Source organism: Trichoderma atroviride, chromosome 3, assembly GCF_020647795.1.
Source record: "Trichoderma atroviride chromosome 3, complete sequence".
NCBI lineage: Eukaryota > Fungi > Ascomycota > Sordariomycetes > Hypocreales > Hypocreaceae > Trichoderma > Trichoderma atroviride.
The window spans coordinates 2,598,949-2,626,912 of record NC_089402.1 but is presented as its reverse complement, the minus strand read 5'-3'; the positions used below and the strand labels follow the sequence as shown (position 1 = coordinate 2,626,912).

Below are 27,964 nucleotides of genomic sequence, written 5' to 3'. Positions count from 1 at the left end.
AATGTATTATATATATATCAGAAACACTTGGAAAAATTCCACATTCAAGCTTCACAAATTAAACACAGCTCAAGCTATGCCATTCAAAATAGTTTCTCAATTGCATACAATTACGAAGAAAAAGGATCATTTAGCGTTAATTAGGTCCAAACAAGGCACTCTGCCAATGCCCAAAAACTATCGCCACAGATACACGCGAAAATTCAAAAAAGGGGCAAGATATGCTCTCTAACCATAAAACGCCAGTTGTGCAATATTCCCAGGAAGTTTAGTTTGCCTGAAATGAGTATGTACATGTCGTAACCTGCACAAAAATGCCTCTTCGCATCCTGGATGGAATCGAAGCTGCTCTTCTCATCGCTTTTCGACAAGCAAGATGTGCATCGCGGCATAGGCGAGAACGACGAAGGCGGCGGCAAAGATACCAAGGTTTCTAATATCGGACCAAAGGGCGCCGTTTTGGAATCCAAAGGAGCTAAGAATAGCGGCACCAGGGACAGTAATATCAAGGCCGTACTTTTTGTCCACCAGTGTAAGCTCTATGACTTCGTTGACGATGAGCGATTCAAAGCCATAGTGGAAAATAGAGAGGGTCTGAAGCCACAGAGCACCCTTTGGTGTGGCGTCGTGATTAAGGAGGAAACCAGCGAAGAGGAGGCTGAACAGCATCACCAAGCTACCAATCAAGTTGGCTACACCACCGTCCTTGCAAACAATGCCGATAAACAGACAGATGGCTGCTGCTGCCAGATTAAATAGGACTAAAACAAGCATGAACTTGAAGAAATGCGCCGAATCTGGCACCAAGCCCGTCATTGGGTAGATGATGGAACCCATGAGAATCGGTGGAATGATTCTCAAAGGAATAATATCGAACAGGACTTTGGCGGCAAAATAAGTGGCTGGGGAATAGTAGCCGTTGGCTCGCTCTCGGGTGAAAAGGAGACGCTCGCTGGCAAATACATTGAGACTCGTAAGAGTACTGAAGCCGAAGAGAGCCAGCAGAAAGAAGAATAAACCAAGGCGGTTTTGGAAGCCAGGAATATCATCAGTGAGGCCATAGAACAAGTATCCGGAGAAAACCGCCAAGATGATGGCAATTGCGTAGTGTGTGAGCATAAGCATTGGGTTGCGGTACAGGTTTTTCCAGGTTCTCCCAGAGATGATGATAAACTGGCGCAGGTATCCAATCCGAGCGTATCCTTTTCCAACAGCGCTAGTATAGATGTTTGGTCCGTCTGCAGCATATCCGTTCGTATTTGACCCATTTGCCGCTTCGGCTCCACTGATTGCTTGCTGAATGTCGTCGCGGATAGAGGCAGCAATATGAGACTTGGCAAAAGATCGAGTGATGATATCCAGATCGGTTCCTGTCATAGCCGGAGGGGGTAAGTCATGAGGATCATCCAGCTGGTGGCTGGGCTGAGAGTTTATGGGGTTGCTCTGGAGCCGATAGCCATCTTGGTTCTCTCCTCCGGCATCTGAAGATGCGGCAGTGCCAGGGGCCTTTCTACGCGTAAAGAGCTCTCGTTCCTGTCGTACCTTGACCGAGTCGCGGCGTCGGTTCTTGGGACGTAATGATGGCTCGGCACTAACCTCGCCAGCGCTTCCAATGGTGGTGCTTGCAACGGATTTGACAGCCCGCGTACTGCTTGGGCCAACACTTCCACCGTCGGCATCGATTCGTCCGTCGTCTACCGTCTGGTTGCTGCTCGCATGCATAGTAAGATCCACAAGGTAGTCGGCAATGTTGAAGCCCGGGGGACACTCATAGCCAATATCATCGAAGTATTGCTGGCATTCCGAAAAGAGTCCAGAGTAAACCAATTTGCCCTGAGCCAGCAAGATGAGCCTATCAAAAAGCGCAACGATGTTGGAGCGAGGTTGGTGGATGGTGAAGATGACGGTTCGCTTGTAGTTTTTGGCCATGGTAACAAGGCATTCAACGACATTGTACGCATTATAAGCATCCAATCCACTGGTCGGCTCATCGAGGAAGAGGATGGAGGGGCTGGTGACCAGTTCGCAAGCAATTCCCACGCGTCGTTTCTCACCACCAGAGATTCCACGGCCTTTGCCTTCTTCGGAACCAATGAGAGAGTCTCTAATGTGATAAATTCCTAGCTCTTTCTCAACCTCGATAACTCTCTGCTCCTTGGCAGCACGACCCATATCCCGGGGAAGTCTCAGCAGAGCGCTGTTGAGGATAGTCTCATGAACGGTAAGCGTGGGCAGCATGGTGTCTTCTTGATCGACGAATCCAACCACATTTCTATAATCGATATCATTGACCTTTTCGCCATTGACGTAAAAATCTCCGCTGACGTGGCCACGCTTATTCTTTCGAGCAAGAATATCCAGAAACGTTGTCTTTCCCGCGCCTGAAGCTCCCATGATGGCAGTCACCTCCCCTGGCTGGCAAACTCCTTGGATCCCAGTCAGGATATTCTTTCCATTAAGAGTATAGGCGACATTTTGGAAGAAGAGAGTGGCAGGCTTATGATCCACCATGAGCTTGGTGCTCTCATCGTCGGAATCCTCGAGGCGAATTGCTCCATAACGCAACCTGCGGCGAGACAAATACCACGTTCCAATGATGACGGCTGCCAAGAAGAGCGAAGATCCTCCAATAACACCAGCAATGAGGGGCGTATTGATTTGCTTAACCGGACGGTGATAACCTGGCACCTCAGTCTCGTACAAGCACTCGCCCGCTTGGCAGTCTAGAAGGATACTAGAGTCGCCGATTAAGCTAGTGATGAGATCGTCCATTGCGGGCTCTTTGAAAGCACAGTCATGGGCACCGCCGCCCTTTTGAGTACACTCGAATCGGCCAGGGCCATTGATTGCTTGGTCCAGAAAATCGGTAAGGTCGAGCGAACCATCTTTGCCGCACATCATACGGCCAGGAATACAACTGCAGTCGATGTGGTTGCACTTGTATGCTGTGGTATTCTTATCGATGCCGTACTGTGCACCAGATGCACAATCTGACAAGTGGCAATAGAAAGATTCAACTTGATCAATCCAGACTAAAGGGAGAGCGGTCAGCAGATGCATCACGGCCTAACAAGGGGCACAGGAAACCAACACTGGAAGTCGCAAGTTTCCTCCTCTTCTTTGCAGGTAAATGTAACTTGAGGCTTTTGCTGTCCAAGCAAGTCGGCAATCTTCTTGTTCGTGACTTTGCAGATCTGATTGTTGTATTTAACGAGTTCGCCATTCTGGTAGCAGACACCTCCGCTGCCAGTCTCCATCAGCGCATTACAAGCTTGGTTCGTTGTGCAGACGTTGCAGTTGATGCCAGTCCAGCCTTCGTCACATTCGCAAGACGAGCCCGATCGCATCGGTCGGTCTTTGCCGCGCCCAAGGGAACCACACACTAAGCGGAGAAGCGTCAGTTAACAGATGCCTGGAAATAGACAACGATGTTGCGCCAGCGCCGAAAATCAGATAGGTAGCACTAGGTGGGCGGTCCATAAACATACATGGCTCGAGACAGTCGTCACCGCCGAACCCATCGGGGCAGTCGCATTTTCCATTGAACTCGTTACAGCCGGCGTACTGCGCGCAGGTATGGGCAGGTAGGAGACAGTTGAAGCTGCAAAGTTATCGTCAGTACGGTCGCAACCATGCCAGCGAATAGCCACTCCAGTGCATCTCTTACCATGGCGGACAATCCTTGGGGCGGTCATCCATAAGCGCGAACTGGGCTCGCAGAGCATCGACATTGTAGCTGGAATTGGCGTAGGCCGCCGTCAAAGAGGGCAGTAGAGCCACGAGCCCGACGAGCAGGCCTCGACAGCTGAGAGGCGCCATGACGATGAGCGCGTGCGGGTGCAGCTCTCAAGATGGCAGAGTCGATGGTGTGTGTCGGTGGTTCGATGGTCGAGGCAAAAGAAACGCAGCCAGCCTGGAGGTTGGTTGAGCTGGCGCCTGGTACGTACCGCGGCCTGGTTCCTGGCGCGAAACAAGGTCGTCATCGGTGGTCTGGGGCAACCTAGGCCCCCGCCTTGTCACTCATTTGGTATTGGTACGGCCTCCGCAGCGCTGAGCTGCAGCGCGGGAGCTTCTTTGGACCTGCTGAGCCGCCGAGCGTTACAAGGCACGTGGTGACGATCAGCGTAGCAGAGCTTGTACAAATTGGGGCTGCTGGCCGTACCTTGCGTGTAGAACATTGGTTCCTGAGTACACCTGTTACGCGTATTTCCTTCAAGCTTTTGCGCCCCGAACTCTCAACGAAATGCAAATTTTGTACGCTCATGGACTCTATCTACGCTGCTCCGTACTGCTAACATGATGCAGGATGCTTCTAGGCTAAAATGCCAGGCAGCCAGCCCCAGTGCCAAGCTATGTGCCCATTAGCATCCATAGGTAGGTACTAAGCTACTGGGAGAATTCACGGTAGAAATGCTCCGCAGTCAGCCAACCCCAACAAGATGCCCTGTAATAGGCTCCATGTGACTGCGCAACGCTGGAGTCGCCTGGGATCCATGCTGCTTTAGCAATGGTTGCGATATCGCTAGGTAATTCCAAATGCCAGATGCATTACTAGTACTTGACTGCAATTTAATGCTGGAATTACGATGCAATTTTAGATTGAAATTGTGCACCTCTTTTCTGCTGTAGTACGAGATGCTGTTCAGAGTATAGCAAGAGAGCTCTTATAAGACCTAACCTGGAGCTTGCCATGATGTCTTGCTTGCATCTCCATAAGCTACTGAAACGAATGTCATCTTGTTGAAGTTGGTATTTTTGCTTCATTTGGATTTCGATATGTATATACACATAAAATACCCTTGCCGCGTGCAAGCATGTTACCTCAAATTTGGAATGCAGTACTATCCTCAGCACCAATGATAGATGGTAAAAGCCGTTGACCAGCTCTGCAGATATTGTTGATCCCAACAGCCATTCTGTGACGATGTAAGCCATAATTCTACCAACAACTGTAGCATTCGCTATGTTTGTCACACTTTCCTAATCGATCGACAATCTATCCTATCCAGCAAATGTATAAACAGCGACCAATCACAGCTAGAACCATTTGCCTACTACTAAACAATAAGGCGCGCCTTCATAGTTATGTATTCTCCGATAGTCGCTTGCATGCCCCACATGGGGTTCTGTCCCAAAGCAACAACTCATATTGGCCTCGGTGATCAGCAAGTACATGGATCGGATTCTTTAAAAAGAAACCTGCTCCCCCCCTACTGGGCATGAAGAGTGCATAGCAAACCAGCAAGATAGCAAATATCATCTGTGAGAGCTTCAGGGCAGCCGCATTACTGCCAATCAACCATGGTGCGCTTCCAACGGTTTGAGGTAGAGCAGTGGATGGATGATTATGAAACAACGCCGGGGGGTTCTAAACATTGCTGAGACATGCGTCGAATCCGTTTCCATCGACCAGCTGGTGCAGCTATCAAACGACAAGGCTGCGAATCCGCTCCAGACTAGCACCGTCCTCACCTATGGGGCCATTCGCGGATCGTCAACCTTGAGAGAACGCATTGCATCTCTGTACGAGGGGGAGCAGGTGTCGAGCGACAACGTTCTCGTCACGCAAGGCGCAATAGCAGCCAACTTTCTAGTTTTCTACGGCTTGGTCGGCCCCGGAGACCATGTCATATGCGTATACCCTACCTATCAGCAGCTCTTCTCTGTCCCCGAGAGCCTTGGGGCGGAAGTTTCTCTATGGCGCTTACATGCTGAGAATGGCTTCCTGCCTGACATGGGCGAGTTGGAGCAGCTCGCCAAAGAAAACACAAAGGTTTGCAAAACAGAAACCCTGCGCTCATGATTTGTTTCACGCTAATCACCCCGCGGATGAAAAAGATGATTGTAATTAACAATCCCAACAACCCTACCGGGGTACCCATCCCACGAGATCTCATCGATAAGATCGTGGACTTTGCCAGGGCTCGAGACATGATTGTGCTATCTGACGAGGTCTACCGGCCACTGTTCCACGACGGGATAGAAAACAACCCGAACATGCCGCCATCGGTGGCAGATCTGGGCTACGAAAAGGCCATTGTCACCGGATCTCTGTCCAAAGCATACTCTTTGGCCGGCATCCGAGTGGGCTGGATTGCGTCAAGAGACAAGGCCATCATCGAGAGGCTCGCCGAGGCCCGCCACTACACGGCGATTAGCGTCTCGCAGCTGGACGACCAGGTGGCAAGCTATGCGCTGTCGCCGGCTGTGCGTGGCCCGCTGCTAAAGCGAAATGTCGACATGGCGAAGCGCAACGCCGGCATGGTCAAGGCCTTCGTGGAGCAGCATCGCGCACTCTGCTCTTGGGTGGCGCCCACCGCGGGAACAACGGCATTTGTGCAGTTCCGCAGCGAGGGCAAGCCGGTGGACGACGTTGCCTTTTGCCGCGACGTGCTGGACAAGACCAAAGTCTTTTTCGTGCCCGGCTCCCACTGCTTTGGCCGGGGCGAGGACTTTGCGGGCTATGTAAGAGTCGGCTACGTTGGATCCTCAGCCGTGCTGGCGGAAGCGCTGCAGAAACTCGCGGCCTATGTTGGGCAGAATCTGGTTCAGTAGCAGTGCAGTGGCGCATAGGCCCGTATCTGTCATAGCGCGGGCACTCCGCATTGGGCAAGCGTCAGATGGGATTCCATCGGTGCCTCAGCCTCAGCCCCAGCAAAAGTGCTATTTTTACAACGCGCAGGCTGCCTTTGTGTGTTTTCCATGTGCTCAGTCTGTGCGTGCGATAGACGATGCCAAGCAATAGACGTAATTTGCAGCTCTCTTGGCAGCGCATAACCCTGCCCGCACGGAGCCCAATAGTGCCTCGTTCAAATGGTTCCCAGTCCTGTAGGAATACGTGCTGGCCGAGCAAATGTACCTCGCGGTCCGTATTACGTGGAGCGGTATGGAGCGCCTGTAATCATCTAATTCCACGGCCAATCTCTTACACTGCCTGGGAGTATTTGCAGTACCGTCGACACGAGCAGTACGGAAGCGGACAGACGCACAGGCCGACGGACAAAGAAGAGGCACAGCCCAGAAGCTCACAAACTCAAAAGCCACGAGGAGAAGAAGCAATGGAACGCCGCGATAGTTTCCATCTTCCCCGGAAAACTCGAGGCTGTCGTCGTCACCGCAGAGCCGTGAAATCCGCGCGCGCGTTGTCCTGCCACACTTCGGGCGTTCGGCATGGGGTCCAGCGCCTGTCTTTGCTTCTTTGCCGACCCAGCATCCACCCCATCGGCGCTAATGACGACGCTTTGCCGCTGCAGCTTCTCCTGTTTCATCAGCGCTGGCCACGGGTCTCATTTCACACAGCCACGCTGGAATCCGCTTTGCCTGGTACCATTTATAATAGAGTCATGGAGCCCTGTTGAGCCTCGCGATGTTTTTGGGTTTGCTGTTTGATTTTGTTTTCTTTATTTTTTGAGCTCTTTTCCCTTGTTAAAAGTCATCTATCACTGTATATCTTTTTGGCATTGTCCTATTATACCCATTATCTTGACCCCCACATACATTTATATTACCTACCACTCAGGAGACGCTCGACGCCCATCCCCTGAGCCCTGTGATATACGATTCAAGGATTATTGCGGGAAAAAAAAAAAACATTTTCATCTCACCTTATCGAACCGGAGTATTCTATAAATTTGCATCATGAAGGCCTCACCCCTGGCCGCTGCCGGCGTAGCCCTGGCTTCTACTGCCCAGGCACAAGTCGTCCAGTTCGACATCCAGAAGCGAGACGGGCCGAACCTGAGAGATCTAGGCCGCCGGGCTGCAACCATCAACGGCGTTCTTTCAAACCAGCAGATCCAGGGCGGATACTTCCTCAACGTCGAGGTTGGAACACCCCCTCAGAACATTACCCTTCAGCTGGACACAGGCAGTAGTGATGTCTGGGTACCTTCTTCAAGCGCCGACATCTGTACCCAGGTCTCTCAGAGGAATCCTGGCTGCACCTTTGGAAGCTGTAAGTAGAGTCATCCGAGTCAAATTATGCCCTTCACTTACAGTTAACTGACAACCACTTGTAGTTGACTCTGATAAGTCCACTAGCTTGAGAACTGTTGGAAAGGACGAATTCGATATTACCTATGTCGACAACTCATTTTCCAAGGGCGACTACATCCAAGACGACTTCCACATCGGTGGCGTGACTGTCTCCAATCTAACCATGGGCCTTGGCCTGGACTCATCCATCGCCAATGGCCTCATCGGAGTCGGCTATATCAACGACGAGGCTTCTCTCAGCACAATACGATCCACCTACCCGAACCTTCCGGTTGTCTTACAACAGGAGAAGCTAATCAACACCGTCGCCTACAGTCTGTGGCTAAACGACCTTGATGCCAGCGCGGGCTCCATCCTATTTGGCGGTATCGACACGGAAAAGTACCAGGGCGATCTCACAAAAATCAACATTCAACGTGCTGACAACAGCAATGTCTTCACCGAGTTTGCGGTCGAGCTCTTTGAGGTGCAAGCCACAAGCCCTTCTGGAACCGATACGCTCAGCACGAGTGTGGACTCTCTGGTCGCCGTTCTGGACTCGGGAACGACTCTGACCTATCTGCCGCAGGACATGGCCGAGCAGGCATGGAAGGAAGTGGGCGCCAGCTTCAACGAGGAATTCGGCTTGGCTGTTGTCCCCTGCTCAATCCGAAATGTCAATGGACACTTCTCTTTCACTTTTGCTGGTGCCGACGGCCCCAAGATCAACGTCACCATGGCCGAGCTTGCCCTCGACCTCTTTAGCGGCGGCCCTCAGCCCAAGTTTTCCTCGGGACCCAACCAGGGTCAGTCTGTTTGCGAATTTGGCATCCAGAACACGACTGGCTCCCCTTTCTTGCTGGGCGATACTTTCCTCCGCTCTGCGTTTGTTGTCTACGACCTGGTCAACAACGAGATTGCCATTGCTCCGACAAACTTCAACTCCACAAAGACCAACGTTGTTGCTTTCGCCAGCAGTGGCGCTCCTATCCCGTCCGCCACCAGCGCCCCCAACCAGAGCAAATCTGGCCCCTCCTCAGGAACGGGCGGCATGTCTGCTGCTAGTGGCTTCCAGGATAGCGACAACGCTGCGCCTTATACGAGCGCCTTTTCCGGCCCTGGAGCAATTATCGTCGGCATGACCATCGGCTACACTCTCCTTGGAGGCGCTATTTTCGGCGCTGGCTGGCTGTAAATCTACATACCTAGCCATACAATCTCTTCGACACGCTCTACCCACCTAGTAGTGCTTTTAATGACTTTTTGACATGATTCAGGGCGTAATTGGCATAATAGGGATTTTTCATTTTTCATTTTTTTCAATACTAGCAAGCACCGCTGGAGTTGAGGAGGCCGGCTTCTCGATCATTCGCTACAAAAAAACGAGCGTTCATATACCTGAGGTACATAAGTGCACATAGACCTGCAGCTTAGACTAAACATGTCTTATAAAAATCAAAATCATTATTATTATCCTTCTACAACAAGAATTCTGAACCTTAAACTATTTGGCCGTATTTGAGTGCATGCATATTTACAATTGAGTAGCTTCAATTCTAGTAGCAGCTATTCTGTAACACTGTGGTGGTGGTCCGATTTGCGCCAGCACGTGAGGGGCGAGCCAATTGGAGGGACCCCGACGGACTAAGAAAAAAAAAGTTTCAATGCGGCCATTAAGCCGATGGCCGATCTTCAGTGCCAAACACCCACTTTGCCCGTGGACAAGCTTGCACCATGAGGGCATTTGGGACTGCCAGATGGCTTAATTGCCATCTGTTTGGGGATGCCCAGAAGGCAGCTTCTGGAGCTCGCAATTTCCAGGCTGCGATTCTTCCCTTGGCTGTCCAAAGCCAGCTGCGAGCCTTCAGCGCATCGTCTCAGCGATGTAATGCTGCGCAGGAAGCGTAAGGACTACCTACACACTCCATATGCATTGGGCTTTTTAAGCTTGTGTTACATACAACCGGAAACAAAAGGCTGACTTTTAGGGAAAATGCAGTTTGAAAAAAGCCCAGAATGATGCTGCCAGTCTGACGCCCGAATATGTTGCCGCCAACATGGATCCCGCAGAGGCTCAACGTCTCGAAAGAGTTCGCAACATTGGTATTGCGGTACGACATCCCTTGCGATTGTTAATGGCGCATTGAAATGAACAAGAAAGAAATGAAAGAAGAAACTAAGACGATGGCTATTTAGGCACACATTGACAGTGGCAAAACTACGGTAACGGAACGAGTTCTCTTCTACACTGGACGAATCAAGGCAATCCACGAGGTTCGAGGCAAGGATTCCGTCGGCGCCAAGATGGACTCTATGGAACTGGAACGAGAAAAAGGTATCACTATTCAGTCTGCAGCTACGTTCTGCGACTGGAAGAAAACGGTAAACGGAAAGGAAGAATTGTATCATGTCAACTTGATCGACACTCCCGGCCATATTGACTTCACCATCGAGGTCGAGCGTGCTCTGCGCGTGCTCGATGGTGCCGTCATGATTCTCTGTGCTGTCAGCGGTGTTCAGTCTCAAACGATTACGGTCGATCGCCAAATGAAGCGCTACGATGTTCCCAGAATCTCCTTTGTCAACAAGATGGACCGCATGGGTGCCAACCCCTGGAAGGCCGTCGAACAGATCAACTCCAAGCTCAAGATCCCCGCGGCTGCCATTCAGATCCCCATCGGCGCTGAAGACGAATTCGAGGGTGTCGTTGACATTATCGAGATGAAGGCCATGTACTTTGAAGGTCCCCGTGGTACCAAGGTCCGAGTTACCGACCAGGTCCCTGCCAATCTTCAGGAGCTTGCCGCCGAGAAGCGACAGGTCCTGATTGAGAAGCTGGCCGACGTTGATGACGAAATGGCCGAGCTGTATCTCGACGAACAGGAACCCACCAACGACCAGATCAAGGCTGCTATTCGCCGCGCTACGACTGCCCTCAAATTCTCTCCTGTCATGATGGGTTCTGCACTGGCCGATAAGGGTATCCAGCCCATGCTGGATGCTGTTTGCGACTACCTGCCTAACCCCGGTCAGATTGAAAACACTGCTCTGGACAAGTCCAAGGGAGAAGAGATGGTCAAATTGGTTCCTTACAACTCTCTGCCTTTTGTCGGTCTTGCTTTCAAGCTCGAGGAGAACAACTACGGCCAGCTCACGTACATCCGTGTCTACCAGGGAACGCTCAGCAAGGGCACCTACCTGTACAACTCCCGAACTGACAAGAAGGTCCGCATTCCCCGTATTGTTCGCATGCACTCCAACGAGATGGAGGACGTCAGCGAGGTCGGCGCTGGTGAAATCTGCGCCGTGTTCGGTGTCGACTGCGCCTCTGGTGATACCTTTACCGATGGTGGTCTCCCTTATACCATGTCTTCCATGTTTGTTCCCGATGCCGTCATGTCTTTGTCGATCAAGCCCAAGCGTTCTGGCGATGCCGACAACTTCAGCAAGGCTATGAACCGATTCCAGCGCGAGGATCCGACTTTCCGTGTCCACGTTGACGCCGAGAGTGAGGAGACTATCATTTCCGGTATGGGTGAACTGCACCTCGAAGTCTATGTTGAGCGTCTGAAGCGAGAGTACAAGACCGAGTGTGTCACTGGCCAACCTCGCGTCGCCTACCGTGAGACGATTTCCCGCCGTGCTGATTTCGACTACCTCCTCAAGCGACAGAGCGGTGGTCCTGGTGACTTTGCCCGCGTTGCTGGTTACATCGAGCCCAATGACAAGCCCGACGAGAACCACTATGAGAGCCAGGTTGTCGGCGGCCACATTCCCGATAAGTTCCTGTCTGCCTGTTCCAAGGGCTTCGAGCTCTCCTGTGAAAAGGGACCCCTGCTGGGCCACCACGTCATTGGCTCCAAGATGATTATCAACGACGGCCAGACCCACGTTACCGATTCTTCCGATTACGCTTTCAGCTTGGCTACCCAGATGGCCTTCCGCAAGGCCTTCCCCGAGGCCGGTGGCCAGGTCCTCGAGCCCCTGATGAAGACGACCATTACCGCCCCCAACGAGTTCCAAGGAAACATTCTCATGTTGATGAACAAGCGCAACGCTACGATTAACGATACCGAGATTGGCAGCGAAGACTTTATCCTGACCTGTGACTGCAGCTTGAACGCCATGTTTGGCTTCAGCTCGCAGCTGCGTGCCGCCACGCAGGGCAAGGGTGAATTCAGCATGGAGTTTAGCCACTATGCCCCTGCTCCTCCTCACTTGCAGTAAGTTTCTTCTTTATAATATTCCCCTCTTACTGAATTACTGAGACGCGACTAACCTCGTCAATAGGAAGGAGCTGATTGCCAAGTACGAGGCCGAGCTCGACGCCAAGAGAACCAAATAAAAGCTCCGTATGGTTTTAGCTAATGAAGGCCGCTTGGCCTAGGCAGTCTCCCCCGAGAAGTGATATCATACCACGTCTTGAATGATAGCCGGGGGGCTGCCTTGTACGAATACCCCTCCTGTAAAACGCGTCTTGTACTATGTATGGAGTACGGAAAAGAAGCATGCAGATGTGATTTATGTAGTCCATCTGATGATTCTAGGATAAGCAAAATAAGAGCTAGCCAGCAAAAAGGGTTCAGGGATATAAAAAAGCAAATGCTGCTAGGACTAGTAGCAGGATTAGATGCAGATAGATAGACTTGATTCATGCATATACGTGTACACTAAGACGCAATTGCACTTCACTCGCAATGAACAGCCCACGAGCCATGAGTGATTTCATTTCATGTGAGCCCAGCTCGAAACAAACAGATCCGCCCGGCCTTGCATCGGTCATGATGGAGATGCGTATGTCAGCAGGATAACCTTGGCAAATTTCTACTGCTAATATACCATGTATACAGTAGCAGCAGCAGTAGTATTGATACTACAAGGGGGCTGGCATGTGGGGAGACAAACTGCGTTTTCGTATTGACTTGCTGCGAATACCAGGGATCCAAGCAGCGCTAGTAGAAGCACTCGCAGCAGGACTTGTATAGCATCTCGCTTGTCTACTTTAGTAGCACCGTTCTCTCATCATACCCATACGGGAAGAAAACGTGCATAGGGCTAGACTGTCATTAAAGAGTAAGTAGACAAGGCACGGGCACATCCGAAGAGGTAGCTCGTTTCCGCCTAATCCCTGGAGAAAAATCATGGGCCATCTCTCATCTCATGCCGCGACAACGTGTCAACTCGATGTTGGGAATCGTGGTACGGTAACACATACAGTACGGCTGGCTACCTACATGGCAACGAAACGTTGTGCACTAGCAGCGGGAATCTGTATGGAGAAGCTGTGGGTTAGGGAAGGGATTGTTGGTTTGAGGACCTGGAATAACGAGAGGAGGGTTCGGTATGGGGAACGTGCTTCTGGCTGGGGTCCCCTTAACTGTTGCTGGATCATGCAGGTGATGCATACTAACATGTCCCCAACTATATCTACATGGAAGCCATATGCAAGTAAGGGCCTGGTGCGAACGATGCGCCGTTGGGAAAGAGTTTATGAAGAAGTGTCTTTTGACTTTGAAAACAGATAATTTCTATTGCGTGCTTCTTTAGGGCGGAGATATCCGAGGTTTGTCGTTGCTGTACTGTACAGTATGCCACTTACCAGGAGCAGCAGCTCTCCTCAACTAATGCAAGGGGGGGGCTGTCAACTTCGTATTAGTGTTCGGAGCAGTAAATACAGGATCTCGCAGACAATGTGACAGATTGCTACCCATGCCGAGTTCCCCGTAGCCGGTACTTTCATTTTCACCCCAATGCTGGACACACAGGTTTTTTTGAATAGACATCATCATCGAGCGCTCAAAAGCCGAAATGAAGTTCGTCTCGATAGCTTCAGTAAGCTGCGTTTGTTTCGCCTCGTCTCCTGACATGAAAAGAATCCACCCCTCCAACATCCAGCAAGGGAGATTAAAACGCGTCTGGCTATTTTGCAAGCTATTTCAACTTGCTGGCCAATCAGCTGTCGTCGCGCCACTGGATGTGTTGCCCAAAGTGGCCACACACTCGTATGAGACCCTTTGCGCCCTTTGTAATTGGCCTCCTTGCACCGTTATACGCCACCACTATGGAGTGGTTTATACCAACATTAGGTGCATACTACTATAGACTAATACCTTCTAATAACAGCAACACACGATCCTGTATTACAGTAGGATGGAGGATTACCAGCTGTCGTCAGAACTAGAGGCCGTAACTTGGTGTAAGTACGAGCACTACGGCGAAAGCGGCATGTACCTGTAGATGACAGCACAGGCGTGGAAGCAGGTCCTTGTTCTGGAAGGTCCCGCTATATAGGCCACCTGTCGCCCTGGGGAAACGCCCAACTTGCGCTGTAGCGGCATAGCGGATCGGCCCATCCGAACCTCATTTCTTGCAGTTGGAAGCGTTGACAAACTGCCTTGTGTGGCGGGTTTGACTCGAGATGTTCGCAGTTTGGCGGGCGCCTGCGTAAGGCGCAGTGCCACGCTGATGTGGCTGATGGAGAGATGACTCGGCCTGACAGATGCAGCTGGGGTTGCTAATTTTGGACAAGAGTTGTGAAGCATGTAAGACAGACACTTGTGCACCTGTGTCGGATCAAGACACAGTTTCACTCACATTCAGCTGTTATGCCTCGTCTTATTGTACAGGTACGGCTATGTAGCTGCAGCATTACTGCTCTCAATTGTGAAAAGAGGCCACTTCATCTACAGATACCCCTGATTCCAATTGACCCGTGTCGCGCCATGGATGGAGTCTGGAGATATGGAGTCCCGAGCTAGGCTTCCGTACCTGGACTTGTGTCGCATGTTTTACCCGCGGCCCGCCTCCAGCCTCCTGGGGCCGCGGCTTGTAGCAGTACTTGTGCCACCACACTGGATCCTCCGTTCCCTTCTCCCTTATTACAACTTGAAGTATTCGGCCTAGCTCTATTTTGTTTATCAATTTCCCTACTCGCAGACCTGCGAAGCTATTAGACCTAGTATTCCTTTTCTTTGTTTCTTTTTTTTTTTTTTCCCTCCTCTTCCTAATCCTAATCCTCACCAACAACACCTCCAGCATCGAGTGCAAACGAAATCCCTCCCCAGAGTTTCCCCCCCGCGGACGCGGCCCGTCTTTCACCATGAGCGCGGTCAAGAACCTGCGAGCCATGTTCGAGAACAAAGGGGACGCGAGCCCAACGGACGAAGATAGAGGTAGATCCCTTGGTGTTTCTAGTCCCTCTCCAACCCCAGGAGGTAATGCTCTCAGTGTGTGCTGATGTTTTGCTCCGTGATCTCCTCTCTGTTCATGCTCTCCAGCCTATCATTACATGCCCTTCAAGAAGCCTGTTTGTTGTTGTCCGGCGCAGACGCTGCTGAGCTGCTCCTGTAGCTGTTAGTTCTGAGCTTGGCTGAGCTGGAGGCTGCTTTCCCCCCAAAAGAGCTACTGCTGCCGCAAAATGCCACACACACACTCACACACGCAAGACAAAAAAGAGTGCCGTCCGCTAACTCGTTTTCTCTCGCGCCACTAGCTCTCAGCGGCTCCCCACGGCCGCTCAATAAGGTGCGAAGCAGCTTTGTGGCCATTGAGCGCAACGGCGTCATCGGCTTGGTTAGAGACAACGGCTCCGCCTCTCGCGACTCTTCCGCCCGACCCAGCCTCGACATCCCCCGCGAACCCGCCCCGACGAGCCAGGACAAACCGCCAATGTCGTCTGCATCCGTTGCCAGCATGAGCTCCGCCATGGACAAGTTGTCCGCGGGCGTTGCCAGAGCTTCCTTTGAGCTCCGGGGAGCTGTGTCGGACCAGCCGAGCCACAACCCCGACAAGGTCATGGACGAAGAGACTCCCACCGGCATCCTGTCGCCAGCAGATCCGCTCACCGCAAAGGCTGAGGCTGAGCCCGAATCTGCACCCGAATCCGCGCCCGAGTCTGCGCCCGAGTCTGCCCCGGAGGATGCGCCCGAGGCTGTGCCTACGCCTGAAGCTGAACCCGAGAAGCCGGCGCCCAAGGAAGCTGTTCCCGCCAGCGGCGCTCGTCCTGCCGCGCAGAAAACAACCAAGATCACGAAGCCAGCAGCTGCCAAGTCTGTCGCCAAGCCTGGGGCCACAAAGGCTGCTACAACCACCTTAAGGACCGCTGCTACACGAACAGCTGCAGCTCCTAAAGCGGCTGCCAAAGCCATCCCCAAGCCAGCGGCTACTGCTTCCAAGGCTACTACGGATGCCTCCAGGAGAGCGGGCGTCAGACCAACACAGAAGGCCGCAGAATCCTCTGCTGTGAAGAGAGAGTCATCTGCTGCAGCTAGGTCAACTGCCACTACAAGGCCCAGGGTTGGAGCGGCAACCTCTGCCGTCAAGAAACCCCTGGCCAGCACTGCTGCCGCCAGGCCGAGGACCAAGTCCCCCACCAAACCGGTTGGCCTTCCTTCTTCTCTTACTGCTCCCACTGCCTCCTCCGTCTCCAAGACTGGCGCGGCAGCTGGAACGACCCAGGCTGGACAGACCAATTCACGCCAATCGCTCAGCCGACAGGGCGTGCATGCATCTGGCCGAGCTGCTTCCAGCGCCGGAACAGCTAAGCGACCTACTTCGCGTGCTCGGCCAAGCATTGGCCCACCGCCCGCCAAACCTGCTCGTGAAACAACCAAGAAGGCCAAGGATGTGGATGAGGGCTTCTTGGCTCGCATGATGCGACCTACCCAAGCTTCCACTAGCAAATTCCAGGAGCCGACCACGCCCCCCCAAGAAGTCTGGATCTCGAGCTGGATCCCGACCCTCCACCGCTGGAACGGTGGCATCAGGAGCTTCGGACGGTAGCCACTATGATAACAGCCCCAGCAAGAAGACTTCTCCCAAGAAACTGGTTGGTAAGAAGTCTCCTTCGCCTACATTGGAGGAGGAGAAGCCCGTTGCCGAGATTAAGGAGGCCGTTGAGGAGCCTGTCCAGGAGGCGGCTCACGAAGAAGACGCCATCGTCCAGCCTGCCGAGCCTGAACCTCTCCCTGTGGAAGAGGCTGCCGTTGAGACTGCCAATGTTGAGACTGTTGAGGAGGTTGTTGCGATTGCTGAGGAGGCTGAGCTTACTGAGGCTGCTCCTGAGGCTGCTCCTGAGACTGTTGAGGCTGTCGAGGTCAAGGCTGAAGAGACTCCTGCCGTTGAATCTGCTGTTGAGGTTGTTGCTGAGCCAGAGGTTGCCAGCGTGGAGGCTCCTGTCGAGCCAGCTCCTGAGACTGTCGAACAGTCAAAGGAGCAAGTTGCTGAGACCGCTGTCCCAGAGACATACTAAAGCGACTGCTGGACCAGCCCTCTAGGCATCCTCATAAGCAATAATCTGAATCAATGGGAAAAATTAAAGCAGTTTGGTGTTTCTTATGGTCGTGGATGGCGTTTTTGTCAGATTGACTAGGTGGAGATGCTTTTTTTTTTGTGCCTTGTTTCTTTTGTTTGATATCGAATCCTTTGTCTATGTAATATTGGACAGGTGCTCTGTCGAAAAGGAAAGATGTAGTTTATTAAGATACCTTAGATACCTACCTGTTTATAGCGACCATTGGTGAATTTTTTCTTCTGGGACTTTGGAATTATTGTATAAACTGCTTTAAATTGATCTTTTGCCAGACATGGCTATTCCTGGCTTCATCAAAACAGCCCCCCAACTCTTCTTTTTCAAATTGACAATTTTTGTGTGTTTTGTTTGAAGTTCATTCTATTCATACAGTGAGATGTACTTTTCTCCCCCGCCATTTCTTTATGAGACGATATATATATACATCATGAAGCCGCAATTTTCCCTTTTACCACCCTCCCATCTTTTTGACGTTTAAATTTATGATACCCGGCACATCAAAACACCACCCACTTTCCTCGCCAGCGCCTCCCTAACCTCCAACACCCCCCCTCGACGTCGAAACAAACATACACTCGCCCACCCCCAAGCCCTGCACCATCCCGCCCTTGACCTTGGTCGGGAACCCCCTCGTCAGCCTCCCCAGCTCCTGCACGTCCACCGTCATCAGCCGCGACGGCTTGCTAATCACCGAGGCCTTGTTGAGCACGGGCCGGCCCTCCCAGTACTTGAGGCCGAGCCAGATGCGCATCTGCGCGACGGTGGCGTTTGTGACGGGCTCGGGGACCTGGGCGACCATTTGCTCGGCGGTCGGCGGCTGGGCGCCCGCGCGGTAGACGGAGGAGAAGAAGCCGGAGCGGTGCAGGGCGAGGGCGAGGTGCAGGTTGTATTTGTTGTTGGCGACGGAGGTGAGGCCGAGGCGGGCCTTGGAGGCGTTTTGGAGGTGGGAGCACATGTGTGCGATGTTGAGTATGGACGGCATGGTGGGCGGTTTGTGTGGTTTTGTTGCTTTATTGTCGTCGAGAGAAGAATTTAATATGAATCTGTGTTTTGGCTCCTGGTTAGATCTTTTTGCTCGCTTTGAAGGTTCTTGGCTTTTCTGTTAACTCACGGCGCATCGCCTGCTTTTGGCCAATTGCCCTTCTTGGGCAGCGATAAGATCCCCAGAGGAGAGGAGAATAATCCTGGGAGAGCTGCGCTTTGCGAAAGCTGCGGTAGTTTGGACACAGCTGAGAGTTTGAAATGGGGTTTCCTTTTTCGAGGTTGTCGCGAGTCTTTCGATATGGTGGTGCTTAGTGCCTCGGAGCCGGAATCGTCAAAAATTTGGAGATTGGTGACTAAGCAGGCTCGTACTATCGTTGATACATGCCAATTCGCCCGTGGAGTAACAAGTTGATTCTTCAGATTTGCATCTCCATCGAGAGAGACAAAAAGAAATGAATTACTAGTGATGATGATTGTTTTTAAGATGAATTAATAAATCTATTTTGGCATGAAATGCTACTTGTGTAATAACTAGAGTTGAGGTATCCAAACATCCTGGCTTGTATCAGACTATGCCGCCCGTAACTTTTTTCCAAAATTCTATACTATACAAATAGTCGCTCGAATCTTTCTGACGCTGTACCCAGTTACATTTCCTTCAGGCTGCATGCCACTTGTTTAGATAACTAAAGCACCAGATCGTCATGTTCCAGACAATTTGATGCTAGAAAAAAAAAGGGTGCAGTGGCAGCGACCTTTCCTATCGCGTGAGATTCTATCAGTATTAATTCCAACTAAACAGCCCACGCACAAACGATAGGAGAGATCCTCGGCGCTTATACATCAGCACAAGTGCCGTCAAGACAACCGGGCTCGAGACGAGCGCAAGAAAGCTCTGCATCAGAATCTGGCCCTGGCGGTCGCTCTTGCGGATCACGTCGGCGTATCCCTCGTTGCCGAAGCTGACTCTGGAGTACTTGGTCTGCCAGCCAAAGGACGGGAAGTGGACGCTCATAAACTCCTCGAGATACTTGCGCAGCCTGTAACGCCGTGAAAGAACGGACGATCTCATCTCGACGTAGTTTTCGAGCGCCAGGTTGTTGATGGCATAGGCGTCTTTGGCTCGGATTGCCGAGTACTCTGCCAAGGCGAGAGAGCGCTGGAAAGCCGACGTCTCGGCAGAATGGATGAGCTCACCGTCAGGGTTGTTGCTCTCGTCGAGATTCGCGTGCTTGTCGAGGATGGAGAAGAGAATGCGAACGTCTTCCATGCCGGCATTCATGCCCTGGCCGTAAAAGGGCACCATGGCGTGGGCGGCGTCACCAACAATGACTCCAGAGGAGCCATGGTGGTAGGGCTTGCACTTGAGGCTGATTAACGGTAAGTGAGGGTTTGTCTCGAATGACTTGATGAGGTCTGGTCCTGGTATTAGGGCCGTGACTCCGGGAAAGTGTTTGTCAAAGAAAGCTGGCACGGTGGAAGGATCTCTCTCCAACTCAGAAATCTCAGCGCTGGGTATGAATAGAGTGCAAGTAAACGAGCCATTCTAGAGGCAACATGTTAGTAAACATGTCATTAGAAATCACTATGCGTGGTTGCATTTGTAAGCGGCAAATCCTACCTCGCTAGGAATGGCAATGAACATAAAGTCCTTGCCGGGCCAGATGTGCAAATGGTTCGGCGAAATGCGGAACTTTGCATTGGGGTCCTTTTCGTTGTCATCCACAGGACGAGGAGGAAGATGGAATTCACACCACAAGGTGTCGATGTACTCTTGCTGGTAGTCCATTCTGGTAAACTTCATCAAGTGATAGCGAACGGCAGAGTGTGCACCATCCGCGCCAATCATGAGGTCAAAAGTAATCTCAATTTCTCGGGGGCGGCCATTGGCGGCGAAATCTTTGTCGCGTGCCTCAAACCAAGCCTTGTTGGTTTTGAAATCAGCTCCGGTAAGCTTGTGGTTGAAGAAGAGCTTGACATTGGGCATAGAGTCTAGGATGTCTAGTAGCCGAGAGTTGAGGCTTCCTCGGTCAATCGCATTGATAGCCTGGACAAGTTGAATTAGTAAAGTCTCGTAAAGAGTGAAAAAAGAGATGGAAAACTGGAGATGAGGTTGTGCACATTTAGGAGAGAAGCGAGTGAAGAAATAACATATAATGAGTAAAACCTAGCTGGTTGTGAATTCCTTACCTGATCATCTACACCATAGTTTTGAGAATGCTCGTATAGAGTTCCATTCGGCGACTGTCCATGAATCATCCGCCCACGCATGGGAATAGTTGCGGACATTACATGGTCAACAAGCTGTGGCTCTCCAGACTGCTTCATAGCATAGAGTCCTCGCTCAGACAAAGCCAAGTTGATGGACTTTGTGAAGTTGAGCGGCACTATGCTCGGATCGCGAAGATCTACAACATAGTCGTTAGCGGAGCTGTTGGAAGCATGTGATGGAGCAAATAGAAGTCGTAGACTCTTGGAAAGAGCTAAACAACAACGCAGTGTCTCGTCAACTGAAAAAAGCTGCTTCAAAATAGAATCGCTCAAAATCCTTGAGCCAGAAAATGTACATTTCCAAGGCACGAGTGCTGCAACAACACCAGCCCGAGTTCGGAGGTGTCGGACTCACGATACGCTGAGGAAAAAAAATTGTAGACTTACCCGGCCGCAACTCATAAACTTCGACTTGGTGGCCTCTCTTGGCGGCATAGAGCGCCGCCAACGACCCAACAGGGCCGGCGCCAACAACAACAATCTTAGTGTCCGCCATGTTCGCCCAAAGCCAGACAACTCTTTCAAAGTGAAAACTCCACAAGTTTTTGAAATGTTGGAAAAGAATGAGTATAAGACGGCCGGGAGCTCTGGAGCTATAAGAACGCCCAGGCTCTCCGGCCGAAGGGGGCGAAAGCTACATTGGAATTACTATGTCTGATCACATCATGCTAAAGACCAGCCACAGTTATTATTGGCGTGACCATGGCCGCCTTTTGTCTTAGTGGCTTTAGCTGAGCGAGTTAATATCAAACCTAGTAGGAGTGGCAGCAGTTAATTTGGAACATTAAAAATCTGCAGCGGTATTAGGTACCTTGATCCAGCCCATCTCGCAGCCATTAGAATTTCGAGCCCTTGCCGCATTTGGACGGCGTCGCAAGGCGGCTTTCCCAATTGGAATAATCGTGCTTTGTCGACGTTTGGCATCTCTGCTTCCGACTGCGTTGAGATTTTATAATTTTTTTTTTTTAAAAAAAGACGGCTTTGCTTATAATAGACAGTCTGCGGGAATATGTTGGGCTCTTTTTGCATTGATACCTGTATGCTACAAAAATAACTAGAAGAATGATAGCTCGCTGTTATCAAAGTTTCGAGACGATGGAGACAAGATTTGAGAAACTGATTTTGGGTGGGAAGACGGGGTGGTTTATGAAGTCATGGACTCTCTTGCTAGTTCATTTCCATGCTGTTCATCCTCGTTCTGTCTCTCATTTACATCTGCTTACCTTTGCGTAAACCTTGTAAGCAAATCTTCCACATCTCTCTCACTGCCCTTTGATCGTAAGATATAGAGCCTTGACCACTGTTATAGCGCATAACGCCCGTCAAAGTGCCCCGCTAGACGGCCAAGTGCGGAATAACCGCCGCCCTTGCTTGTACATAGCCTCGCTAATCTGGCCCGAGTTGCTGTAGTAATTTTTTTTATCTGCCGTCAACTTAGATGATAGGTTTGTCCAACTTCTTGTCATATTTGTAATCGCTCGCAGCATCATTACTTTGAGCCGCTCTCCTATCATCTCCCTTCAACTTACATACCGCATCCCGACCCTCCTTCACCATGGCCGCCGAACCCCCCGCCAAGAAGAAGTGCCTAGGCGCAGACTGCGATAACGAGGCTGGCGCGCTGCAGTGCCCGACATGTTTGAAGCTTGGCATCAAGGACAGCTTCTTCTGTGCCCAGGATTGCTTCAAGAGGAACTGGGTACGTACATCCAGATGGCTGCTGAGAGAGCGACAACACAAGATGCGGAGAGTACGAGCTGACTCTGCGTGAATAGAGCACCCACAAGTCCCTGCACAAATCACAAAGTAATATCCTCCACCACATCATTCCTCCGAAACCACTCTTACCAGATCCAGTCACCGGCTACTACAATCCTTTCCCGAGCTTCCCCTTCGCCGGCACGCTGCGCCCCGTCTATCCTCTGTCCGAGCATCGTACCATTCCCAAGTCGATTCCTCATCCCACTTGGTGGCAAGACGGCGACCCCAAGTACAGCCGGTCACTGGTCAACCGCAACAAGATCGATGTCCACGATGCAAAGGGCATTGCTGCGATGCGCAAGGTCTGCAGGCTAGCGCGTGAGGTCCTCGATCTTGCCGCCGCCGCAGCCAAGCCCGGCGTCACGACCGACTTCATCGACGAGCTTGTTCACAAGGCTTGCATAGAGCGCGAGGTGAGCAATGGCATGCTCTCTACATGAAAAACAGGGCAAACAAGGCTGATTCACCGTTTGACATTCATCTAGTCTTACCCTTCACCCCTCAACTACAACCACTTCCCCAAATCATGCTGTACTTCCGTCAACGAAGTCATCTGCCACGGTATTCCCGATCAGCGCATTCTCCTCGACGGCGATATCCTCAACATTGACATCAGCTTGTACCATGGTGGATACCACGCCGATCTTAACGAGACATACTACATTGGCGACAGGGCCAAGGCCGATCCCGACAGCGTAAGAGTAGTGGAGGCAGCACGTGAGTCTCTCGACGAGGCCATCAAGGCCGTCAAGCCGGGCGTCCTGATCCGAGAGTTTGGAAACATTATCGAAAAGGTTGCAAAGCAAAAGGATTGCAGCGTAATTAGAACGTACTGCGGCCACGGCGTCGGAAAGCTCTTCCACTGCCCGCCCAACGTCCCGCACTATGCCAAGAACAAGGCTGTGGGTGAGTGCAAGGTTGGAATGACCTTTACCATTGAACCCATGATCGCTCTGGGCAAGTACAGAGATATCACTTGGCCCGACAACTGGACCAGCACAACCATTGACGGAAAGCGAACAGCCCAGTTCGGTACGTTTACAATCCACATTGTCTTGGAGAACCCATTGTTTGTGAGACATGCCACTTATACTTTTTTGCAGAGCACACACTTCTTGTTACGGAAGACGGCTGCGAGATTCTTACGGCACGGACGGCCGACTCGCCGGGTGGGCCGATTCCCATGCCGGAGAAGGTGGCCAATGGAGAGTAATTGACGCAATGTACGATCAATTTGAAGCTTTGACGAAGTGATTGAATATGATTGAATACCATCATTATGTAGCGTATTGTATGATGTGGGCATCCTAGAAGTTAGCGATAGGGTTCTGGCGTCGTGGTGTGCTGCGGATGCAATAGATTGATCGCTTTTTCTCTGCTACAAGGGTCGCTGTAGGCATTGATGCTGGGTCCCGCATGATTTATGCGCAACGAGAAATTGGACAAGTCTAGGCTCGTTGTTTATCAGGCAATTTTTGGAAATTGAACAAGATTAACCTCCAACGTATTTCACAAATTTTGTTGTATAGAGTAGAGACTGATATAGCAGATAGACGGATGTAGCTGCTCTGTGGGGTTGAGGAGCGTATGTGTGCCCTGCAACGGTGAATTCACATGAAAATGGACGGTCGTTGGAGCTCTGCGGTGCGTCGTGCCACTAATGCCCCGTAGGATTGCACTAGACAGACGTTGGTCGAGCTCGGTTGGATCACATCTCTCAAGAGAGGTGTGTCTGCTGATTGATTGAGACGCAGCTGCAGCTGCAGCAACGAGATAGCAGGCCTAGAGGATGCCTGTTGATAAATTGAGCCCTTCATGTTCTGTAATGACTGCCTATCAAATTGATGTACTTGACATTACTCGAGGCTTCCTGTTAGTGTTTGCTTTGCTGGAGAAGCGCTGAAAGCCCCCACCGGTCCATTCGGCCGAGCTGGTTGGCTGCTGGGACCAGCTCAAAATCACCCCCCCAGGCAGGTTTCTGTTCCGTATATCGCCACAAATACCACTAATTCCAGTTGAGGTCAGTCACCACCAGGTTTTTCTGTCTCTCGCCAGGCCGCCCACAAACCCGCGTCCTCCCTCCCTCTCCACCACCGAATCGCATCATTCGCCCGTGACGCTTGAGGCCACCTCGCATCTTTCCCGCCTGTGCTCGCAGCATTGCTTTTGCCTCGTCCCCGCGCCTTGCTACGGTGAGCACCGACCGCACGCAGCAGCTTCTCCGTTCCGGGCACGAGCTTTATCACGAACCCCCCCACTAATTCCAAGCAGCTCCCCCCTCCCTCCTGCACGCCGCGCCAACCTTGTCCAATTTGCGCCAGAGCTCAAAGCTTGTGACAACCGAACCGACAAGAAGCACCTCCAGCTCTTCTTCTGCCGCCTCTCTCTCCCGACTTACAACTTCACGTAACCCTCAAAGACCACCGGCATGATGTCTGGAGAAGCGTGGCTGTTCCTTTTGTCGGTGTTGATCAACGCCGTCAACCTGTTCCTGCAGGTGTTCTTCACCATCATGTACAGTGATTTGGAATGGTATGGCATCCCGTGTTACCGCTCTCGACGTCCGACGCATGCGCGCAAGGAAATGCGTCTTATCGACGGGCCCTTTGTGGCTCATGTCTGTCCATGGCTAACTCGGCTTTTCGTAGCGACTACATCAACCCCATCGACCTCTGCAACCGCCTCAACGCCTACATCCTGCCCGAAGCTGCCGTCCATGGCTTCCTGACCTTTTTGTTCTTGATCAACGGATACTGGGTTGCCCTTATTCTCAACCTGCCCTTGCTTGGATACAACATTAAGAAGTGAGCTGCCCTCGAGCCAGATTATTGCCGCGGCGTGGAATAGTTTTTTTCTAACGAGCTTTGAACCAGAATTGTTGACAACACCCACTTGCTTGATGCCACCGAGATTTTCCGAAAGCTTAATGTCCACAAGAAGGTACGTTGCAATGTATAGGATACTCGACTCTCTTTTGGGCACGGCTTTAACAGTCCTATAGGAGTCATTCATCAAGCTGGCCTTCCACTTGATCATGTTCTTCTTCTACCTCTACAGCATGATTGTTGCTCTCATCCGCGATGAGTCCTCGTAAACCGTGTTGAATGACTGACGATACTACCCTACCCCACCATACGATACCATTATCTCTGGCAGGATCGATAAACTAAACATGACGGGATCTCTGACGAGGAGCCGGTAGGGCAAGACACGAATGGGAAATGGGCCGTGGATGTTTAGAACTACGACGGAGCTGGCAAAGCGGTGGAGCAGCTGTTGATGAGAAAGAGACGGGCTTTACCTGCAGCTTTAAGCACAGCGTCTGGTGACATACAAGCGCTTGGAGCTTAATACATTGAGGCGATCTTTTTCTCTCTTTTTACGAGAGATGATTTTTTTCGCGGCTTGGGTTGCGCAGCCTCCTGCTTTGCTTATTTTTTCCGCAGGAGGGCTGGCCAAATTTGTTTGAAGCTATGTGGAGTAATGATGGAAGCTTTGAGTACTAGGGAAGACAAAAATCTAGTTAATAAAGTTAATTGTAAATCTTGCACAGCGCTCTCGTCTTTGGCCTCTATATATCGTACATGTCCCTTTTCGGTTGCATCCCAATAACCCCCTCCATCGTCATAGCTCGGCTAGCTACAGCTGCTTTGGAGCATCATAGCGTTTCTAGTGCATCACGTGACTCGATTTTCTGCGTCAGACGCGCCACGGTTCTGCCCATCAGAGCGGGCTTGTCTTGTAATCGCATGCCCACGATTGAATCTGCAATTGCGGCGTCCTGTCGCAAAAATCGAAACCATGGCGGATTTTGGAGAGTACCCGCCGAATATGGCGCCCCAGGATGCCCTCGTGGTGCGCCAACAAGCAGAGCCCGACCATGCAGTCGTTCCTTACACTGCGGAAGATCTTTCGCGGCCAAAAGCCGGCCCAGCAAATCCGTACAAGGATGCAACGACCACACTGAAACGCAAAAATATTCTCACTGGCCATGCTGAGGAGACATTTGTGAGCGAACATACCTTCCGGAGCAAACACAGGGCTATCGAGAGGAAAGGCGGGCCTGGGCGACAGTATCAAAGCGGCGCAGACATCAAGGCCGAGGCGGCGAATCTACGGGCTGGTCGAGAGAAGAAAGGCGACGCAACCATCGCCGAGGGCGCAGGAGCGTATGTTGGACCTTGGGCCAAGTTCAAAAAGCAAGAATACGAGGTCGTTGGCGAGGATGAAGAGCTGGCAAGCGACGAAGAATATGATGAGATCGACGAGGACGAAGTCATTGAGAGTGGAACTGTCCTACAGGCGCCTGCTGGTGCCCTTACTCGACGCAAGGAAGTCGAGGCATTGGGAGACGAGACGACGACGTTCCACGGCTCCGAAGAGTACGACTACCAGGGCCGAACATATATGCATGTGCCGCAGGATTTGGACGTCGACTTGCGCAAGGAGCCTGGAAGCACCACCAACTTTATCCCGAAGAAGCAGGTTCACGGCTGGAAGGACCACCACGGAGCTGTCAATGCGCTGCGGTTCTTCCCCAGCTCAGGACATTTGCTTCTATCAGCCGGTGCGGACACCACAGTCAAGATTCGCGATGTGTATCACGACAGGGAACTGCTGCGGACGTACTCGGGCCACTCCAAGTCGGTGTCGGATATTTGCTTCAACAACTCGGGAACACAGTTTTTGTCTGCTTCGTATGATCGCATGATTAAGCTCTGGGACACGGAGAAGGGCGTTTGTATCAACAAGTTTACGACTGGCAAAACGCCACATGTTATTAGATTCAACCCTGATCCGGAGCACTCGAATGAGTTCCTTGCTGGCATGTCAGACAAGAAAATTGTTCAGTTCGATATACGTACGCCGAACGAAGTGGTTCAGGAGTATGACCACCACTTGGCTGCCATCAACACCATTGTGTTTGTCGATAACAACCGTCGCTTCATGACGACATCCGACGACAAGTCGCTCCGCGCATGGGACTACAATATCCCCGTGCCGATCAAGTACATCGCCGAGCCAGACATGTACCCCATGACGAGAGCAGCACTGCACCCATCCGGTAAATACGTCGCCTATCAAAGCTCAGATAACCAAATCGTCGTCTACGGAGCCAACGACAAGTTCCGCCAGAACAGGAAGAAGAGCTACCGGGGCCACAACAACGCTGGTCTGGGTATCGATCTGGACTGCAGTCCCGACGGCCAGTTCCTGGCTTCCGGTGATCAGGCCGGCTACGTCTGCTTCTGGGACTGGAAGACGTGCAAGATGTATCATAAGCTGAAGGCGGGCAACCAGGCGGTGACGTGTGTGCAGTGGCATCCTCAGGAAACGAGCAAGGTTGCTACTGCTGGGTTGGATGGAGATATCAGATACTGGGATTAAAAAGCGAGCATGGTCTATGGCGTTGGGGTTTGGATATCTTAGAATTTGTCGGGTATGGAAATAAACCGTCACTATGAAGCAGCAATAATTTATGACGTTATAGTTTTAATGATACTCTCTGTTTATATGTACATATGTACCACACCTCCTGATTTGGCTTTTTTTTTTATGATGTCAGTTCCTATGCCTTTCTTGATAGTTGTCCAAGCTGTAAGGAATTATCACAGATGGATAGATTTTTGTTTCTAATTTGCTGTATTTGTATAAAGACCAAAA

General features: G+C 51.4%; 11 protein-coding genes across 12 annotated transcripts; 7 read left to right on the top strand and 4 right to left on the bottom strand.

The window, feature by feature from the left end:
* Nucleotides 1-76: 76 nt before the first annotated feature.
* On the bottom strand, nucleotides 77-3,959 carry TrAtP1_006088 (uncharacterized protein). Its single transcript, XM_066112977.1, has 4 exons — nucleotides 3,668-3,959; nucleotides 3,489-3,601; nucleotides 3,092-3,382; nucleotides 77-3,032 (listed from the first exon to the last, which is right to left on the bottom strand). The coding sequence occupies exons 1-4, from the start codon at nucleotides 3,817-3,819 to the stop codon at nucleotides 355-357; spliced, it is 3,234 nt and encodes a 1,077-aa protein (XP_065969063.1). The 5' UTR covers nucleotides 3,820-3,959; the 3' UTR covers nucleotides 77-354.
* Nucleotides 3,960-5,341: 1,382 nt separating this feature from the next.
* On the top strand, nucleotides 5,342-6,555 carry TrAtP1_006087 (uncharacterized protein; the record flags this gene model as incomplete). Its single annotated transcript, XM_014082735.2, has 2 exons — nucleotides 5,342-5,773; nucleotides 5,839-6,555. The coding sequence occupies 2 exons, from the start codon at nucleotides 5,342-5,344 to the stop codon at nucleotides 6,553-6,555; spliced, it is 1,149 nt and encodes a 382-aa protein (XP_013938210.2).
* A 1,083-nt stretch (nucleotides 6,556-7,638) lies between these two features.
* Nucleotides 7,639-9,169, top strand: TrAtP1_006086 (uncharacterized protein; the record flags this gene model as incomplete). The annotated part of the gene is made up of 2 exons (XM_014082734.2): nucleotides 7,639-7,954; nucleotides 8,019-9,169. The coding sequence occupies 2 exons, from the start codon at nucleotides 7,639-7,641 to the stop codon at nucleotides 9,167-9,169; spliced, it is 1,467 nt and encodes a 488-aa protein (XP_013938209.1).
* A 487-nt stretch (nucleotides 9,170-9,656) lies between these two features.
* TrAtP1_006085 (uncharacterized protein) lies at nucleotides 9,657-12,668 on the top strand. The gene is made up of 4 exons (XM_014082733.2): nucleotides 9,657-9,878; nucleotides 9,974-10,085; nucleotides 10,171-12,197; nucleotides 12,265-12,668. Exons 1-4 carry the CDS (start codon nucleotides 9,709-9,711, stop codon nucleotides 12,317-12,319), a joined length of 2,364 nt encoding a protein of 787 aa, XP_013938208.1. The 5' UTR covers nucleotides 9,657-9,708; the 3' UTR covers nucleotides 12,320-12,668.
* A 1,441-nt stretch (nucleotides 12,669-14,109) lies between these two features.
* Nucleotides 14,110-14,729, bottom strand: TrAtP1_006084 (uncharacterized protein). The gene has a single exon (XM_066112976.1). The coding sequence runs from the start codon at nucleotides 14,514-14,516 to the stop codon at nucleotides 14,184-14,186; it is 333 nt and encodes a 110-aa protein (XP_065969062.1). The 5' UTR covers nucleotides 14,517-14,729; the 3' UTR covers nucleotides 14,110-14,183.
* Nucleotides 14,730-14,966: 237 nt separating this feature from the next.
* On the top strand, nucleotides 14,967-17,533 carry TrAtP1_006083 (uncharacterized protein). Of its 2 annotated transcripts, none has more exons than XM_066112975.1 (2): nucleotides 14,967-15,146; nucleotides 15,252-17,533. In XM_066112975.1, the coding sequence occupies exon 2, from the start codon at nucleotides 15,643-15,645 to the stop codon at nucleotides 16,753-16,755; it is 1,113 nt and encodes a 370-aa protein (XP_065969061.1). In that variant the 5' UTR covers nucleotides 14,967-15,146; nucleotides 15,252-15,642; the 3' UTR covers nucleotides 16,756-17,533. The 2 variants fall into 2 exon arrangements, with proteins under 2 accessions (XP_065969061.1, XP_065969060.1); XM_066112974.1 differs by having other exon boundaries at nucleotides 14,967-15,188; nucleotides 15,467-17,533.
* TrAtP1_006082 (mitochondrial 37S ribosomal protein uS8m) lies at nucleotides 17,534-18,553 on the bottom strand. The gene is made up of 2 exons (XM_014082732.2): nucleotides 18,396-18,553; nucleotides 17,534-18,327 (listed from the first exon to the last, which is right to left on the bottom strand). Exon 2 carries the CDS (start codon nucleotides 18,264-18,266, stop codon nucleotides 17,817-17,819), a length of 450 nt encoding a protein of 149 aa, XP_013938207.2. The 5' UTR covers nucleotides 18,267-18,327; nucleotides 18,396-18,553; the 3' UTR covers nucleotides 17,534-17,816.
* Nucleotides 18,554-18,749: 196 nt separating this feature from the next.
* Nucleotides 18,750-21,091, bottom strand: TrAtP1_006081 (uncharacterized protein). The gene is made up of 4 exons (XM_014082731.2): nucleotides 20,927-21,091; nucleotides 20,459-20,676; nucleotides 19,890-20,315; nucleotides 18,750-19,814 (listed from the first exon to the last, which is right to left on the bottom strand). The coding sequence occupies exons 1-4, from the start codon at nucleotides 21,033-21,035 to the stop codon at nucleotides 19,053-19,055; spliced, it is 1,515 nt and encodes a 504-aa protein (XP_013938206.1). The 5' UTR covers nucleotides 21,036-21,091; the 3' UTR covers nucleotides 18,750-19,052.
* Nucleotides 21,092-21,969: 878 nt separating this feature from the next.
* On the top strand, nucleotides 21,970-23,801 carry TrAtP1_006080 (uncharacterized protein). Its single transcript, XM_014082730.2, has 5 exons — nucleotides 21,970-22,238; nucleotides 22,315-22,345; nucleotides 22,397-22,713; nucleotides 22,786-23,332; nucleotides 23,404-23,801. The coding sequence occupies exons 1-5, from the start codon at nucleotides 22,095-22,097 to the stop codon at nucleotides 23,511-23,513; spliced, it is 1,149 nt and encodes a 382-aa protein (XP_013938205.1). The 5' UTR covers nucleotides 21,970-22,094; the 3' UTR covers nucleotides 23,514-23,801.
* A 927-nt stretch (nucleotides 23,802-24,728) lies between these two features.
* Nucleotides 24,729-25,394, top strand: TrAtP1_006079 (uncharacterized protein; the record flags this gene model as incomplete). The annotated part of the gene is made up of 4 exons (XM_014082729.2): nucleotides 24,729-24,832; nucleotides 24,949-25,104; nucleotides 25,174-25,240; nucleotides 25,302-25,394. The coding sequence occupies 4 exons, from the start codon at nucleotides 24,729-24,731 to the stop codon at nucleotides 25,392-25,394; spliced, it is 420 nt and encodes a 139-aa protein (XP_013938204.1).
* Nucleotides 25,395-26,101: 707 nt separating this feature from the next.
* Nucleotides 26,102-27,688, top strand: TrAtP1_006078 (uncharacterized protein; the record flags this gene model as incomplete). Its single annotated transcript, XM_014082728.2, has 1 exon — nucleotides 26,102-27,688. The coding sequence occupies one exon, from the start codon at nucleotides 26,102-26,104 to the stop codon at nucleotides 27,686-27,688; it is 1,587 nt and encodes a 528-aa protein (XP_013938203.1).
* Between the last annotated feature and the right edge of the window lie 276 nt (nucleotides 27,689-27,964).

Excerpts from the sequence above, each read along its gene's own strand:
- TrAtP1_006088 (XM_066112977.1), bottom strand. The coding sequence starts at position 3,819 with ATGGCGCCTCTCAGCTGTCGAGGCCTGCTCGTCGGGCTCGTGGCTCTA. Across the intron at positions 3,602-3,667 it reads CCCAAGGATTGTCCGCCATG|CTTCAACTGTCTCCTACCTG; the intron begins GTAAGAGATGCA and ends ATAACTTTGCAG. Across the intron at positions 3,383-3,488 it reads TGACGACTGTCTCGAGCCAT|TGTGTGGTTCCCTTGGGCGC; the intron begins GTATGTTTATGG and ends TTCTCCGCTTAG.
- TrAtP1_006085 (XM_014082733.2), top strand. The coding sequence starts at position 9,709 with ATGAGGGCATTTGGGACTGCCAGATGGCTTAATTGCCATCTGTTTGGG. Across the intron at positions 9,879-9,973 it reads TGTAATGCTGCGCAGGAAGC|TTTGAAAAAAGCCCAGAATG; the intron begins GTAAGGACTACC and ends GGGAAAATGCAG. Across the intron at positions 10,086-10,170 it reads TTCGCAACATTGGTATTGCG|GCACACATTGACAGTGGCAA; the intron begins GTACGACATCCC and ends ATGGCTATTTAG.
- TrAtP1_006081 (XM_014082731.2), bottom strand. The coding sequence starts at position 21,035 with ATGGCGGACACTAAGATTGTTGTTGTTGGCGCCGGCCCTGTTGGGTCG. Across the intron at positions 20,316-20,458 it reads ACTATGGTGTAGATGATCAG|GCTATCAATGCGATTGACCG; the intron begins GTAAGGAATTCA and ends CAACTTGTCCAG. Across the intron at positions 19,815-19,889 it reads TCATTGCCATTCCTAGCGAG|AATGGCTCGTTTACTTGCAC; the intron begins GTAGGATTTGCC and ends TGTTGCCTCTAG.
- TrAtP1_006082 (XM_014082732.2), bottom strand. The coding sequence starts at position 18,266 with ATGCCGTCCATACTCAACATCGCACACATGTGCTCCCACCTCCAAAAC.
- TrAtP1_006083 (XM_066112974.1), top strand. The coding sequence starts at position 15,074 with ATGAGCGCGGTCAAGAACCTGCGAGCCATGTTCGAGAACAAAGGGGAC. Across the intron at positions 15,189-15,466 it reads TCCCTCTCCAACCCCAGGAG|CTCTCAGCGGCTCCCCACGG; the intron begins GTAATGCTCTCA and ends TCGCGCCACTAG.
- TrAtP1_006080 (XM_014082730.2), top strand. The coding sequence starts at position 22,095 with ATGGCCGCCGAACCCCCCGCCAAGAAGAAGTGCCTAGGCGCAGACTGC. Across the intron at positions 22,239-22,314 it reads ATTGCTTCAAGAGGAACTGG|AGCACCCACAAGTCCCTGCA; the intron begins GTACGTACATCC and ends CTGCGTGAATAG. Across the intron at positions 23,333-23,403 it reads AAAGCGAACAGCCCAGTTCG|AGCACACACTTCTTGTTACG; the intron begins GTACGTTTACAA and ends ACTTTTTTGCAG.
- TrAtP1_006084 (XM_066112976.1), bottom strand. The coding sequence starts at position 14,516 with ATGCTTCACAACTCTTGTCCAAAATTAGCAACCCCAGCTGCATCTGTC.